The 17717-nt window shown below is 38.5% G+C and overlaps 1 protein-coding gene across 1 annotated transcript; it reads right to left on the reverse strand.

The window, feature by feature from the left end:
- Positions 1-1224: 1224 nt before the first annotated feature.
- LOC102234774 (Krueppel-like factor 15) lies at positions 1225-17389 on the reverse strand. The gene is made up of 3 exons (XM_005800918.2): positions 17213-17389; positions 14130-15680; positions 1225-4277 (listed from the first exon to the last, which is right to left on the reverse strand). Exons 2-3 carry the CDS (start codon positions 15602-15604, stop codon positions 4100-4102), a joined length of 1653 nt encoding a protein of 550 aa, XP_005800975.1. The 5' UTR covers positions 15605-15680; positions 17213-17389; the 3' UTR covers positions 1225-4099.
- Positions 17390-17717: the final 328 nt, after the last annotated feature.

The raw sequence follows: 17717 nt of genomic DNA on the forward strand, positions 1-17717 counted from the left end.
GGTATTAAATATAAATAATGTGTTTTGTTTATTGTTAAACATTTAAAAAACAATGCAGGTCTGCACAATGTTTTTAAAATATATAGAAATTGTCTTATAGATTTCTGGTCTTTAATAATGAAAATTTTTGATTTTCCTAATTTATTTTCCTTATAACATTTCTTACTGTGCAAAATTCAGATGATAAGATATAAATGGAGTTGTTTTCATATTGGTATTAATTTGACATACCTTATTTTGAATTTCCCAAACTAAACCTCGATTTTAACATTTCGACTCACTGACTGAACTCACGTTCAATTCATTTCAGTCTATTTATATAGCACCAATTTGCAACATGTCATCTCAAGGCACTTTACAAAAAATCTATTCAATCCACTGATTTACTAATCAAATATGGGCCACCTTGTACCTGCTTAAATAAATGAAATTCATGCTGAGTAAGAACGGTGGCTCTAACATGCAATAACAGCAGTTAGAAACTAAAAGCACCAAAGTTCACAAATGTGCATTTAGCCACGAAAATTCCACTGCAGCGCCAAGATTTAAACATGTTCAACTGATCTAAGTTAGTCTGACAATCCTGATTATATATATATACAGTATATATACAGTATATTATATCATTGCATTATTTTACATAAAAATGTGTTTTGTGTCCCTTGAAGACTTTAAACATCAAAGTTTGGACCTTCAATAGAGCTTTATAGTCACTTTTTGAAAGTGGATTGATTAGATGATAAACTCACAGATTAAGGAGTAAATTCTGCAAACTCAAATATATTTCTATTTCCTCTTTTCCGTTTAATAACATTTTCACACCTGGAAACCCTGGAACTCTACTTTGAATTACAATACCAGAAGAACAAAAAAGAAATCCAAGGAAGTCCAGTAATATTGGAAAGATATTGCAAAAATGGGAACTGAATCTAACTGGGATTATTAAAGTAAAAGAACAACTAAGACATAAGTTGCTATAAATTAGTCAGAGATGAACAACAATAGGATTTAAGCTTCAGAATTTTATTGTAAATGTGTTTTACATAGTAGAACAAAGCAAAAAAATATATATAAGAATTTGAGTCAATTCTTATCTTTAGTGTGTACAGACCACATTTTGTAAACAACTCAGGAGATATTTTATGACGCATCATGTAGAAGCTGCTACTTCACCAGCTGACATGACTTTGGTAATAGTACGTTTTTGGAAAAGTAGACAGTCAGGTAAAACTGAAACTGTATTCTGACATACTCACTGAGCCACTTTAACATATGTGGTCTGGGAACACCAGAAAAAAAAATATTCTCCTTATTTTACAGTATACATATATATTTTTATATTCGAAATATTTTGTTATGTACAGTTTCTCTACATTTTCACAAAAAAAAATCTTTCACAATCACAGATATTACAAGCAGTTGTCCTTTCTGATGCATGTACAGTATTTACATACATTCATGGATCAAAGTGTGTCCTCTGTGTGCATGGAAGGAATGCCTGACAGAGCAAATACACTTTCTACATACAGCATCAAGGGCCACGTGCTGAACATTCAAATAGATCCGTCAATTACTGAGAAAATGAACACAAACAAAACACGTAATTTTACTTTTCAACAATCATTGTTTTAAATGTGAATAAAAAACGCTGACACCTGTCACACTTATGTCACAGAAACCGACTCCTGCCTCGCTGTGGCACATTTGGCTTAAGTTCAGCTGAGATGAAGAGATACATTGCATCGTACAGAGATGAGGGGAAGCAAAGAGGAAAACTGAATTTTTTGGAAGATCTGATGTGTCAAAAAGCCCAACACTGTTCCCCTAAACAAAGGACAAAGGCAGATGTGACATGTTCAGCACTGAGGATCGGATTTCAGTATTGCTTTTTATTTTCTGTTTACCCAAACCTGCTTTGATGAAAAAAATGGGATGAGTTACATGATGCAATAACTTCCAGTCTCAACGAATCCAATAAGAAAAGAGAAAACATTCCAGTTACATTTGTTCATTTCAAGTTTCTTTGTATTTTTTTCAAGACGATTAAAGTGACTCTACTAATGGTTTATGAACAAGACATTGTATTTTTATTTTTAACTCTCTGCCAGTCCAAGTTTCAGTGGTTGACATCAGCCATTTTTCCATGATTATTACTAAGATTCAATACCAAAGGTTGTAAATTTTGATCTCCTGCCCATAAAATATGTCAAAACTAAAATCTTCCACTATGTTCAATCAGTAAATGCATCAAAACACAGGATGTACTCTGATCTGGGTTTACAAGGAATCAGCTGAATGTTATTCATATGTGGTTTGATACATAAATGAGAATACTCCTCTAATGTCTTCATTTTCTGCATTTTAAAATTACTCTCTCTGCAGCATTTCTGTTTTTTGTGTTTAAGACCTATTAATAATAGAAAATTGCAATTAGTAAAAATTGGAATCTGCAGGTCAGATCTCAAAATAATTGATATTAACCAAATAATCAAGATGATCGGTGCATTGTTACAAATTTTCCAAAAGAAATGATCCTGCTATAAGCCTTAGAGAGACAGTTGCCTTGTTTCACTAGGATTCTTCAAAGTTATTAACAGCAATAGTTTTAACAGAAAGTTCCTGAATTGCAACAATGGTGTAAAAACAGTGATGGTTATTATCTGCTAACATAGCCTGGCGACCATTTACTGTTTGGGTTTTTAAAATACATAGCTAGCTAAAAGGTCCATTTGACTGTTAGTCTTCCACCTGTCTGAGAGTTTCTCTTCATTTCTACAAACTTGTAGAAAGTTTGTAGAAACTTTTTACAAGTTTCTTGTAGACTTTCTACCACTGTATCTACTGAGAGTGAGGAAACTAACACTGAACACAACTTTACAGAACCTCACTTTAGAAAATATGAACTTTGCATCTTTTGAACTTTCCAGTATTTTTTTTAATGGTCCAGTATCTTTTCTGCTAAGGTCTGCTTTAGGCAGTTACACCACAGATCACCGTTCTTTTGACAACCTGGGGTGATTTCTAAGTCAGACAAGATAAATAATATTGGCGTTCACATTCAAAATCTATTTTTTTTTGGCAGTGGAAGAGAAAAAACTAACTTTGTTTTAGCTTATTCAAATGAGATCTACTGCTATTTCACAACAGTGACATGAGGCAAGTGAAATTATATAAAGTGATACTGATAATGATATGGCAAAATATCAAGTCGTAAAACAGAAGTTGTGATGCGGACACACAGGACCATTTGGATCCACTGTTAGCTTTAGCTACAATTCACAGTCGTTCATCAAAATAGGTTTCAATCTAATACAAGCTTTTTGAGGAGAATCAACATCCAAACTGAGTCAGACTGCAGTAAAACAACACAATTTACTCAGAGATTCTCCGATGGGACAGAGCACTGAAGATTTCCTGTGTGCCAGTGCTAATTACACAGTGTGATGATTTACGATGGAGAGCAGTAAATCAACATGGAACTAAGCTTTATTATTTTGTGGAGCTTCGTCAACAATTTTTTTCCAATTTTGAGACTCTGGGGCGTCAAAGAAACCTTTTTAAAGCTTGAGGAATGTTGATGCATCTGCTACTTTGAAATCCTTGAGAAAGAATTCAACCATGTATCATCCTGTTATTTTTTAGGCTCCATTTTCATGTTGTTGGACAATCATTTGTTTTCCTTTTCAAACAACAACAAAAAAACAATTACCAGAAAGGTTAAAAAAAGAGAGGGATTTTAAAAAGTAGAAGATTCTTCAGTGACTGAAATAAAAAGATTGATATGGATGATTGTCCATAAGATGCTCCTAAAAGTGTAAAAAATAGCAAATTTGTCTTCTAAACAGATAAGCTAAAAGATTTGAGGATGAAATTTCTATATATGAAAAGCTTATTCCACCTGTGACGTTGCTGCGTCAAGTAACAGTTTCCTGTTTAGTTTTTTACAGTCTTCTCCTCGTTACCCAATAAATTATCACAGTACCAAGAACGCGCATCACACGCACATACAGCCCTTTACTGAGGCCTTTTAAGGGTGTTTGGACTGTCCTCCTCAGTCTTTCGTCACAGACATCCAGCCCTCCCTCCGTCACGTCAGGGGTCAGAGGGGTCCATTTACAGAGCGTCCCGTCCTGTTGCTTCGGGGAAAGCGGTGGACTTTGAGGTGTTTTGACAGGTGATCGCTGCGAGCAAACTTCTTCTCGCAGACGATGCATTGGTACGGCTTCACACCGGAGTGGGAGCGGCGGTGCCTTGACAGCTCATCAGACCGGGAGAACCTGCGGCGAAGAAAGCAGCGAATGAGGTCCACCACATTTTATCAAGCAAAAAATTATATATTTGTACATTTCTTTCGAATTAAATCTGACCCAAAGTGTTTTAAAACATTTAAAATACTTCCAAGTGGACAAAAACAAACCTAATCTTCGGTATAAAGTCTTTCCTGAAAAGAAAGTATTGAATTAAGTCACGTTTTACATGTCCCAATAAGATCAAAAAAAGTTGTCAGTCTGTTTAGATGAGGGTAATCTGAGAGGTGTAATACTTTGCATGCAACTTCTCTGTGAAGTCAAAGAGTCATCCCATATTTAGCTCAACACATGAGCACGGTTAACCTGGGCCAGGTCTATTCCTGTCCTGATCTGCCGTGGTCGCTATGGGCTGCAGCCAGCTCGGCTGCCGTGACAGCGAAGGGTTAAGTGGATGACAGAGTAGTGCCTCTACGCGCTACATGTGCATCTGTATATGTTGGTGAAGCTGTTAAGATCAAATTAATCTGTAACAAAGATCAGTTTCACAGTGGCCGCAGCCTGCTTTAGACATGAAGGTGATAATTCACAGAGATGTAAAACCATCATTCGCGGTTATGTTTGCCTATTTGCACTCCAGACACGTATACCACAAATGGCGTTTTAGGACCCAATCCTGAAAGAATAGAAAATTCTGAAAAAAAGCCATCAAAAATCTATGACGCTTACGTTATTATTTCTTGCCTTTCTCATCTTATCTGACATACAATCAATATACAAATAATCAGGTCAATGTTGTACTCAAGGTCAGTCTGTAGCAACATGTTTTGAGGCAGCAGCTATGCCTTGGGTGTCACGACATTGGAACATGTGTCACCTTTTGTAAACAACAGACCGGTATCACCTTTCTATGCATCTGGTGCTGCAATTGGATCGCCATCGAAACCATCTAACTCAAATATTTAGTCATTTCAAAAGGTTTCGTCGGGAAAGCGTCGCAACTGAGACATCAATTTGATTCAAATCAGTGCCACTGCTGCAGAATTTACACAAATGCAGCTCAAATGTTGCAACAAATATTAAAGAACTCTCCTTAATCTCATGCTACCTTATGCAGATGCTCAGTCTGCGCCAACGGAGGTTTAATCATTGTTTATGCTAAAAGGTCAGACTGTATTCTACTAATTTCTGATTAAGTTAGCAAATGCTCTAGTTATCTGACCACTTGACATTTATCCTACATAATCATATAAATTGACACTGTAAGGTCGCAGCAAATGTATTTCTTCCTTCTCTTGTGATGAATTTTACACCATTTATCTTCTACAGAGGATGAACCAAACACATTTACTTCAAATATGTGACATGACTTGATGTTCTACAAAGTGGCTTTCATTGTTTCAATTTTAAACCCATCTAGCAAATATTTATTATTATACCAACATACAAGTCGAGATAGGAAACAATGTAACAGCAGCTTAACACCAAATGGCCAAAGCAGTCAACGTGACGTTAGGCAGAGTAAATGTTTTATTTGCTTCTTGCTTCTGTGGTATTGAAAAAAATAAATAAATAATAATTCATATATTTAGCAACTTCTAGGCAAGACCAAGCATACATAGCATCATTCATATGCAAGTCTTTTTTTTGCTTGTTTTTTTTTTTTGCCACAAAGTAATCAGAAATATTAAAATAAGAATAAAGAATGTGACAAACATTGCATAAAAAGAAATATTACATAGGTAATATAATTTTAGATTTCAAGCTGATCAAAAGTTTCTGTGAACAATTATTTTTCTCACTCCAGATTTAAAGGAAACAGTTTCTGTTCTCAGGTTTTCATGGAGTTTGTTTCACATTCTAGGAGCAGAAACAGTCAATCTGACCTTGTTCAGTTCTCCAGGTCTCCGAAAACCTCAAGGGTGGTTTATATTTGACAAGTAATTTAAAAGTCTGTTTCAGCCCAAGACTGTTTAGTGCTTTATAGAGCAATACCAAAATCTTAAAGTCGATCCTTTAGCAAAGTGAATAACTAGAATAAACATCCCAAAAAAGGCCAAAGTTCAAAGTCTATCTTGAGTTAAAGACAAAGCCATTAACTTTTACACTCCTTTTACACTCTTAAACCAAATTAGTTAACATTATTAGAAAATTGAATAGAACCCAATTGCTTAGTGCTTTAGAACTGTTTTGGTTTTTACACAATGATTCGTTTAATTTAGTTAACTTAGAACCTCAGAGCAGAGTAAACACAGCAGGAGCCCCAGTGAGCTTCATGCTTCTGTTTTTAACAGGTTTCATTTTTAACTGAACAGAGTTTCTGTTCTGATTCTGATCCTGTCAGAACTAAACAGGCTGGATTTAAATTAAAAGCAGGTTAAAGTTTGGTCAATAATAGCTCATTAATATATTTATGTCTACCTTGCTAATCTAAAATGACTTGCTAAAACCTGAATGAAAATTTTATAAGTTTTATGAAATTGTCAGCAATCTTCTGAATTGCAGTAAATCTCTGTGAGTGTTTTCGTTTCTTAATTTTACAGATAGCTAGCAACATTAGAAAATGTTAAAGATGCAAACAGCTTGTTCAACAAAAAGCAATGGTAATGGAGCCTACACACTGTATAAAACTCTCAACTTAGACGGTTTATAGTTGTTTCAAACTCAATACGCCTTCAAATACAATCCACCCTGGAAGTCTTTGCCAACAAAAAATATTATTATTTTTGACAGACTTGTAATATCTTGACTGGCTACTGGCATACAGAATACAATCTTTGTTAAAATGTTTGTTGTAAGTAAGTTATTGGTCCAAAGTATTTTCATACTCTATCAGAACCCATTACACACAGAGTAAATGTCCACTAAGTAGTACAGTTAACTACTTTGCTAATGCCTTTCTAATTTTACCTAATTTGCAGTCTAGCACTGATAAATATAGCGCTGCCCTATGGTCATAAGTCAACAAAGTAAATGTTGTGTTCCACTAATGAACTTAAGTGATCCTGGTAGTGGGAGCACAGCTAGTCACTCTTGTTTTACTGTATGTTGGCTCCCACAACCTCCAAAAACAAATGTTCAGGGTATCACAAGACGTTCTTTATGTCCAAAGGCAAGAGAAATGTGTTGATAATATGATTTTGTTTTAAAATCCATAAAGTCATGGAATTGACTGTTGATAGAAAAATAACACTTGGAGCTTTCTATTTAACCCTTTGACTCCCAACATATATTTTGAGACTTTCTTCTAAATCCTGCTGTATCCAATCCTATCCTGCTGTTTTACCCTCTGGTAGAAGATATGACCCAAGATATCTACAGAACATTAACACCTGACCAACCATAGTGTGATTGGTTGCAGACATCCTACAATCCGGACTGACTCACAACCGAGAGTTTTTCATTTTTCTGAAAGAATCAATGGCATGACACTCGGTTTTCATGTCAACAGAAAGCAGCACAGCTTGTGTCTGTGTAATCCTGATTAACAACTCAGGATTGTTAGCAATGTACCTAGCAATGTGCCAACGTTTCAATTTCTGTTGAGAACAGAAATAAACCCACCCGGACTATCCGTCATCATTCTCTTTTTCATTCCTGGCTGTACCATTGTACAGCCACTGTTTGCTTCTCGTTAAAGTTCCTCTCCAACAAAACCGTGTTAGTAGATTTTTTGAAACCAAAAAGTCGGTTAGTTCCTGCTTTCTGATCTAACATATTTATTTAGTTGAAGCAAGGTCCAGTTTTCCTTTTTATCTTGATTTCAGAATTTTAATTCAGTGACTATAATTATTAACTATTATTAAAATAATTAGAGATGGGCAAATGTCCGCTCACTTGCTAAAAGCGGAACAAATTTTTCAATTAGCACTTTAATATTTTTGCTAACTTCGAAAAAATTTAGCACACTTAGCTTACCCTAAATATATTTTTAAAGATACATTCTAAAGAGATGATTTTCCTTGACCGTTTTGTAAATGTTGTAAATGATTATCGACTGTTCAGAATTCTTCAAGTCACTAGAGTTTTATATCCATACTCTTATTTTGAAGTGGGTTGAGACTGCTTACGGAGCAGTTCTGTTTCCTCTCCTTATGTTCTCCACCTGTGATGAGATGCAGACAATGACGTTTATTCTGTACCCAGAATGCATCGCTGTAGAACAAGATTTTGTATCTCACTAGTAAGCAATTTAAAATCTACTGATGTCCTCAGTGCTTTCTGACTAAAGCCATACCACGGTCAATTAGGCTACAGAGTTAGCAATACTCAACAATTACAAAACTGAGACCGTGTATGAAAGGTCTGTTCCAATTCCAAAGAATCACTTCCTGAAGTGCAACCATTCAGGTAGGTTTACTATAACATTAAACCTTGTTGAGTGACGTGTTATGTTGCAATGTGCCATTGGCACATAGTGAGTATAAACATAGTTTAATTTAGTGCCTTAGAATTAGCTCCTACTAAATACTGTGTTGATTTAGCACTTTAGCATTAAACTAATGTTTATAATTTTTGCTTTAGCAACAACATTTTTGGTTAGTGGTGCTTACCACTGTAAATAATATAAGCAGAATATCTTTGGTTTAACAAAGTCTTAATAATGTAATATTCTACATGCTGAAAAGGAAGGTCAGGCATTATGGCTCATTAAGCTCATTTATTGAGAATTTATGGCAACATCTAAAAAGTTTTGTTTATTTTACTTTAGGCAACGTTTTGGGATTAGACATCCCACTGACAATATTATGATTTAATACCTAATCAATATTGTACATCCCTATTTAAATCAGACCCAAAGTTACTAAAGTGAGTGTTTTCTACCACAGGCAATAAATCTGGAAGAAAGCAACAAGCTCAGGTCTTTACTTTGATGAAAATCAAAGGTTTTCCTGTAAACTCTGTACTCTAAGTGGCTCTACATTTGCTGATGGTAAGCCTTGGCTGACGCATATACACACATTAAACCCCGGAGCTGTGCACAACCAACTTCAAGCAGGGGCATGAGAGAAACCATGTGCAGCTCCTTGACATACTGGCACTAGGCCAGAGTCCAAGTATAACCCGCTACATCAGGAGAGAGAGGGTGGCGCATTTCAGCAAACATGAAAAACTCATATGTTTCTCATTTTTAATTTGACTCACCAACAGTTTCCTTCGAAATAATTCATTATCCCATGTTTATGGTGGAGGTTTCTGAGCTCTGTAATCTCTACATTTCAGGAATTGTGACCAAGGTCAGGGAGTTTATGGCTGCATGGGTGGAGGACACTTCTGTTGATCGACTAAAAATGTTTTTCACTTTTGATTGTGGGTTGGAGTCCTGGAGGCAGCTTGGCGTGGCTGCTGCGCGACACATAGTACACATATCAGTGTGGGTGCTGTGGGAAACACATGTGCAGGCTTTGTCCCAGCTTGTTCTTAAAGCCAACTCTGCAGCTACAAGAACATAAAAGCAGCGCCGAAGGTGGGGCAGTCAGGTTGGTTACAGTTGCACTGCAGCCAGTATTCGTACAGTACACAACTCGCTGCGTCATCTTCACTTTTTGATACAGAATTAGATCTACCCTCTCGTTTTGCCTCTTGCCTTTGCTCCAAGAGTCCAAATGGATTGCTAAATCAAACTGCAATACATCTGTCATCACCTCAGATTGTGATGTTGTGATCACAGATGAATCAGTTGTCAAAGACAACAAGCCACAAACCTGATGATAGATGACAAGTACACACACGCCGCAGCAAACTCTGCTTAAGCGCCTGGCCTCTGAGAACGAAACAGTGTCTTCAAGCAGGTGGGAGCTGGGAATACTGCAAGCTCATGGATGCTGTATGTGATCCAGTCCAACAGCACTACTAGTAGCAAGGCAGATTGAGACGGAAAAACGTAAAAAAAAAAAAAAAAAGTTAAAGAGTTTGGTGAAAAGAGAAATATAACTTTGACTGAGTAACCTGTTGGCCTGCAGCCAGTGAAATACCACCTCTCTCTACTTCAGAGGGGCCAACACATGGAGCTCTTCTAAAGTTACAGAGGGTAAGGGGTGCCTGCCTCACTGGTTTATGTCCATTTCCTGCTCCAGCAGGAAATTGGCAGTGAAGGGGCAACTTTATGATACAGTAAATTGCTGTAGTCACAAAAGAAAAACAAACAAAAAAAACCCACTGTGCAGGTGCCATTTTTAGTGCACTGAAGGTTCCGAAAAGGAACAGAGACCTGAATGTCTGAAATACATAAAACTATTATTATATATATACATTATGTTTGGCCAAAAATATACTATTTTAATTCCACAAGTTTTGTATTTGTGTTGAATTACACTTGGAGTGCAAAACGTCGATATGTAAACTTTTCCACATTTTGGAATGGATTTTGGAGGGATTTTGTGACCAGAACAAAGTAATGAAGCACTGGGAAGTGGAAGGAGAACAGCTTTTTAAAAATATGCTTACAAGCTTAGCAGGCATGCAAATTTAACCCTGTTTCGTCCAAAATAATCCAATGTTACCAATTACTTTTACAAGTACTACATCGGATGTGTGATTTAATCAAAAACCCAAGTGTTTGGATTTTGGTGTTCAACCCCCCCTGATTTAAGGGAGCCCCACTGATTGCATTGAGTCACTCAATGTGCAGCCATCTCTGCTCCTGCACTAGAATTTGGAATTGTTGATTGCATCGGTGTGTTAACTTTGCAGCAATCCCTCATACTGAGCATGCATTTAGATGGACAGAGGAAAGAAAACCCCAGAGAAACAGACCACCAGCAGAACACAACTCTGGCTCCAGACACAAAAAACACGAGTCCAGGAGGGCTTTCTATGCCAAAGAAGAGTTGCATAATGGATAATCTATCAACTGACAGTGGAAAGAGTATAACACAACTGCAAACATACTGAGACATGGTTGTCCATTTAAACAGACAGGCAGAGACAATCACAGATAGAGATGTCCTTTTTTCTCTGGACAAAAAAATTACCCTTCTGAAATGTTTTTTTACCATGTATAGTGTGTAGTTCATGGTAGCATTTGTGATTTAAAAACCTGTTTCTACACTTTTGCTATTTTGCCCCACAATATAAGAGGGCACTTAAAATGTATCCTTGTCCTTGTTTCACGTTGATTTTTCTTCCCAGGTGGACAAATATGGTTATGAATTTAAATTCTTTATGTATATATATATATATATATATATATATATATATATATATATATATATATATATATATATATATATATATATATATATATATATATATATATATATATATATATATATAAGCTGTGCCTGTAATAAATCTCACACAACAGCAGGTTCTGATACACACACTGCAACAACAAAACAGGATGTGTTAGATCTGAATGAATGAGATAATTCATGTGTTTAGCTGGCACATACAAACAAGGCAGTAGCACTTTTCCTGTTTTTTCTTTATTCCATCAGTAAAATACTGACTAAAAGAAATGATTTAGAAATGATTCCTGCCTTTTCTTTTGAATGTTCCTGTTGCTATGCAAGAACTAAACTACAGTCAGTGGATTGTGTTTGCCTAACTAGACAAAATGATGTTAATTCATGCCATGCTATCTCTAAAAAGCCAAGATATGGATCATTTCAGCTCCAATAAACTTGTAATTTGTTTGAAATAACTCAGAAAAAGTTTATACATGCAAATATATCCCAAAGAAGTCCTGTATCACAAACTAAGCCTTTCTCTTTCCAGGCATGTTTCATCAATGGTGGAAGGACACAATGGTGACAGATGTGATCACATTACTCATAATCAGACATTGTGTGCTTGGATTTATGAAAAGATTACAGTGCTTAATGCAGTCTATTTGCTGGAGGTTAATGCCTTGTTTTTCACTGAGCCAAGCAGTGTGCTCTGTGACATACAATCAGGGATTATGCTGTTGGTTTGTGCTCATCTGATGTATATTGTCAAATGCACGTACTTCTGAGACAGAAGTCAGCCATTCACTGAGTACAGAGCGTTTCCTCTTTATCTGAAAAAGTCCCACATTTCCACTAGCAGCTAACACGGAATGCAGATTTAAGATTTAACTGTTTAAAGACCGGGATTATATTGACAAAAAACATTTTGCAACAGCAGTAATGCAGTTTGATCACTCATTTCAGTCTTTTCATTAAATGGCTGTAAAAGTACAAATACAGTATCCTGTGAACCTGTCCATACCCTTTGATTTTCAGATCCAATTTAGCAAAGTCTAACATCAAGATTGATACAAGAGAATCAGGAAGTCAAAACATTTTCCTCCAGTCAGTCCAAACCTCACAAATAAAAACTTCAGATTTTAGTTGTTCAATCTCAAAGCCATTCTCTGGAGATACGTGCTCCGTTGGTATGAGATTTCTTGTTGCTGCCCGACTTCCTCACTGTACATTTGTCTTTTAATTAATCTCTTATATCTAGACAGCCGAAGACAGACCTAGATAACTATTTTCTAACCTCTTAGACACAGGACAATAAAAAAATAACATACATTGTGAATTGTGACATCTGGAGGGTGTAAGTGCAGTGCAGTTCTTTTTAAATCATGTTCGATTTTTAAAGGCACCAATATCCATATTCTCTGATGACACTGGAGCTTCTTTAGCTAAACCAAACATAAACAGTGGTATAGAATCATTAGAACACAGCTATTCCCAAATATTATGTTAATCCTAAAAAAGAGTCCTTGTTATGATTTGACCAACAACCTGACTCTTACCCTCTCTTGACCCTGTCAGTAGCAATGCAGATACACAAGACTCTGTGTATAGCCTTGAGCCCTAAGTGTACCTTTTAGAGGGTGGATTTATTGACCGGGAGTTCAGAAGTTGGCACAATTTACCTAGAGTTAAAGTACAGACAGGATGTTTCTCTTCAGATGGAGGTTTTGATTCCAGCACAGAACGCTAACTGGAACCTGGCAAAGCGGACTTTGTGGATGTGTCATGGATGTACGATCATGTCAGGCACAAAACATAGTACAACTCCAGAGTCTTTTTGATGCATGAATGTGTATTCAGAGGTGGTGGACGGTGAGCAAACAGGTGCAATAGCTAACAGGGGACAAAGTCTGCATATGGACGACTTCAAAAGGTGCCCTATCTAATCTGCAACTTAGCCATGGTTCAAAAACACACTGATAGCAGGGAGAGACACAGCTTGCAGAAAAGAACAAACTGTAATTGTAAATTAACAGCCCACAGTGGAGCTCCCATAGAAAATAAGCCTCCTGATTGAAATCCAACCATTTTTTCCTCAAACTATTTTTATGCATAAGAGAGAAACACTTTATGCAGAAACACTCTTGCCTTGGAGTGTTTCTTTGAAAGGTATGACAATCTGCCAGTGCATTAGAGCTTACATAAAAGGGATTACAGAACAGGAAAACAGTTTGTCACTTCTTATCTATAATTACTCAGCAAAACAGGCCACTGATGATATGCTTGTTTATAGCATGTAATAAACTCTCCAGATTGAGTAGCATTTTATCAACAAATGTTTGTGAATTAATTTATATGGTCCCATATGGAGTGGAAGTTGATAACCTTGTTTACTGTAATATCAGATGTGGGGAAGATTATGGAAAAAGTGATGATGGTGGTAAAAGTGTTGCCTACTTTGAAACTGCAGGACTTTGTTTGGTCTAGTTCTAAGCAGAAATGGCCAGTGTGACGCCACCCCACACAAAGTAGCTGGCAAACGTAGCATAGCTTGGCACAATTAGTATTTATGTCAATCTTGGCAGAATTCATTGCTATACTATGTTATGTAGCATAAGACTGCCCACTTCCTGTCCTTCTTTGAGTTTAATGATAGGTATGCGTTGTCACATGAGTCACTTTTGCACTAACATATCAACTTTGGTTTGCTCACCTCCATCCACAGCCAGGCCATGTGCATGCAAAGGGTTTCTCCCCTGTGTGTCTTCTCAGATGTGCTTTGAGGTGGCTGCTCTTGGTGTACATCTTATTACAGCCAGGAAATGTGCACTTGTGCATTTTGATGAGGTCTGCCACTGTGCTCTTCTGGTACCGCTGACTTCCGGTAAGGACACCCGCCGCTGAACCGCCTAGACCTAATGTCGCTTCCCCAAGTCCATTGGGTTTGGCTGCAATGGGCACTGGTGCAATTCGGACGAATTTGGATGGAGCAGCACTCCCTGTTTTGCCTGAGTTAGTTGTTGCAGGTGAAAGCAACTGAGGCACTAAAGCAAATGTCTGTCCCTGGATGTTGACCAGGAGCTGAGCAATTTTGATAGATGATGGGGATTCAGTTGGTTGGGAATGGGTTTTCTGGGACTGATCCAGGATGGTGTCTGATGCAGCACTGAAATTTGGTTCTTGTTTGACCTGCATGGGCTGGATTTGGAGGATGACAGGCACACTTGAGGCAATGGTAGTACTTTCTGGTGTCAAAGGTGTCAGTGATCCACAGTCTTCCTGCTTGATCCCATCAACACAACTGTCAGTGGAAGTAGTTACACAGCTATCGCCTCCTGTCACTGGTGAGCTGTCTGTATCTGAGGCACATGCAGCATACTTGACCTCTGACTTGGAGGCCACAGGGACAGTTTGATCTGAGTTCTTTGATAGCGATTCAGGTTTTGCTGCGAGTGTCATTGAACCCTCTGACTCCGTATCATCTGACATAGATATGGGAGGTGACATTTCCTCGTCACTCCCATTCTCTTCCTTCTCCATTGCTACCATCATGTTCTCTTCAAGGAACTCTTCAATCTCCTCTAGAGTTGGCTGAAAGAGGAGTGCTTCAGGGTCCTGCAGCTCATCAAGGAAAACTGGGAACTCAAAGCCCTCCTCTTTGGTCAAGTGCTGCTGGACACCAATTCGCTGCTCCCTCTTGGGCTCCCATGCTAGGCCCATGGGCAAAAAAGGGGATGATGGAGAGGAGGAGGTAGAGGAAGCTGGGGAAGAGAATGAAAGAGAGGAGGAAACAGAAATGTTGCCGCTACTGGAGCTGAATGAGGTTGTAAGGGAAGCCTGTGAGAGAAGGAGGTCCAAAAGACTCTCTTGATTCTCTCCTCCTGACGAGTTGGAGCATCCACTGCTCCTGATGCTCCTGCTTTCATAGCTAGAGCAAAAAACACTCTGTGATGCTGAAGACGTGGACTCAGGGCTGGAGCAGAGGGAGGAGCGTGGGCTGGAGGAGTCACTGAGGTCATCTTCAGAGAGGCAAGGCGAGGAGGAGAGCTGATAGGTGCCCGCATCAGTCACCATGATGCCCTGCGAAACACCACCCTTGGTGTAGCGAGACGAGCACCCGTAGTCAGACCCTGGAGAGCAGGAATAATACAGGAAGGTCTCCTCACCAAGTGGCAAGTGATCAACCATTCCTGTGGGGATTGATGGCTGCTGACTTTTCTGGGCTCTGACAATCAAGCTGTTGATGAAGATTCTTTTCTTTATTCTGTAAAAGAAAGAAATATTTAACTATGACACAAGCTTTAGTAGACTTCCCTAAAGTGATTCCAAAGAGGCCTGGATATGGCCTAATATGCAAGTTGCACCACGGTTGAGTACAATGGAGGGTCCAGATTGACCAAGAAGTAGACTTTGGATATATCGGTTTGAGTTAGGCATTTCTAATCAAACCACTGCTGTGTGGTCATACTGCGAGGTCCACAGTAGTCCCTTTGGGGTCTTAAATTACACAGTAAGCCACCAGAGTAAAAATTATTATACATTTCTGGTCCCTGTCAAATACCTGCTGCTTGTTTGGAAGCTCTGCAAACTTATGGCACTTCAAAAGGGAAAGCAACCACATGTTAGGGAACTGGAATGTGTGTGTGCGGGCGTGTGCATGAATGTGTGTGTCGAATTTGCAGCTGCTGGTCCAGGCTTCAAGCTGACCATGTGGAGTCAGGCATTCCTCTTTTCTCACCACTTTTAAGATTAAAGCCACATGGTAACTGAACAGTGTTTCTGATTGTCTCCCCTCGTGGTCCTTAATTCATGCTAATCTGAGCAATAGACATTTTCTTGCACTGTGAGATTAGAATGAGGAAAAGAATCTACCAACTTCCTGCAGACTAACCAAGAAGTGCATTCATATGTCAAATCAGTTTGGAGTACACAGAGTTTCAGTAGGATGATGCATGAGCGAAGGATTTATTCTCCCAGCAGCTCAGGAACAATGCTCTGCCACTACATTATACGGATTAAAAATACTAGACGACATCTGATGGCTTTGGAGGAAATGAGTGGCCCTGATGTTTAAAATGAGTCTGAAATCCTTATTAAATCCTCAATAGTGTCTGAGGACTGAAAGGACTGCCATTGCCTTCCACTCTTTCTGTAAAGCTGTTTCTTATAAAGAAAAAAAAACTGTTCCTATGAAAGGCTCCACATATCTCAAGTAAAATCTGGTGTTTAATTCAAGTGGCTGACACAACTACACACTGCTTAACTCAAATACATTTGTATTCAATTTTGCATTCAGTAATTTGAGATCTTATGAAGGGGGTTACATTTGGGGGTAACATCAAATTACATGGATCGCCAGAGGAGGGGGGTCTGCAGCTGTGGCTATGCCTCATGGAAGGAGAAAAAAGTTTGCGAGGAGAGAGGACACCTCACTTTGGCCAAGACTGAAGTCATTTGTCCTGCAGTAACCCTGCGTGTGTGGAACATCAAAAAAGGGCTTTGACAGCAGGATGCTCTCTTTAACAGCGCCATGGGGTTTGACCTGAAGGGTTTCTCCTCAGCATTCGTGGCATGTTCAACGCTGCAGCCTGAGACTGCAAGTCCAACCACAATTTCAGTCAGGCTTTGGTTTAATGAAAAACCAAGACATTTGTTCAAAGTTTGGTGTTGTTTTTTCATCAGAAAGAGAACGTACAGAAGCTCATGTTGCTCATGTTTACAGATGACACCGGTTTCTATTTACTCATCAGTGCATAAGAGATCATGCATTGTTGGTTAAAAGCAAAACAAGCTCACCTGTCAATGCAAGGAAACTAAACCCAGCTCCTTCACACCGTGCGCTCCAGTCCTGGACGAAGGTTTCTGTGCTTAACAGCACGCATTGGCAGTGCAACTCCAACACATGAGCTTTGCTCTTTGCATATCCTTATGCCTCTCTCTCTCTTTCCCTCCCTCTCTCTCTTACACACACACCCCTATACGCACACACACATTCACGCACTCACTCACTTTGAAGGCCTGGCGGATCGCTTAACCGTCACATGATCACAAGCTGGGAACCCGTCAAATCAGGGGATTGGCCCTGTGAAGGCTCGCCTGCTTGGAGCATTACAATTGGCTCAGGATGGAGAGAGGCAGGCCTCCAAAAGTGTTGTGAGTGGAAGGAGGTGTAGAAGGGAGTGTGTGTGAAAGCTGGTTTACATCATAAATCATTTAAATGTCTTCATTCTAACCTCAAAGGCTCCAGATGAGACATGTACAGCACTTTACAATGTTTCACTTACATGCGGCAGTGTGTGCA

Source organism: Xiphophorus maculatus, chromosome 1 (assembly GCF_002775205.1).
Source record: "Xiphophorus maculatus strain JP 163 A chromosome 1, X_maculatus-5.0-male, whole genome shotgun sequence".
NCBI classification, from domain to species: Eukaryota; Metazoa; Chordata; class Actinopteri; order Cyprinodontiformes; family Poeciliidae; genus Xiphophorus; species Xiphophorus maculatus.

Bases quoted from the DNA above. Each gene is read 5' to 3' on its own strand.
- LOC102234774 (XM_005800918.2), bottom strand. From the start codon at position 15,604: ATGGTTGATCACTTGCCACTTGGTGAGGAGACCTTCCTGTATTATTCC. The intron at 4,278-14,129 runs GTGAGCAAACCA...TCTTCGCCGCAG, and splicing joins TGGCCTGGCTGTGGATGGAG to GTTCTCCCGGTCTGATGAGC.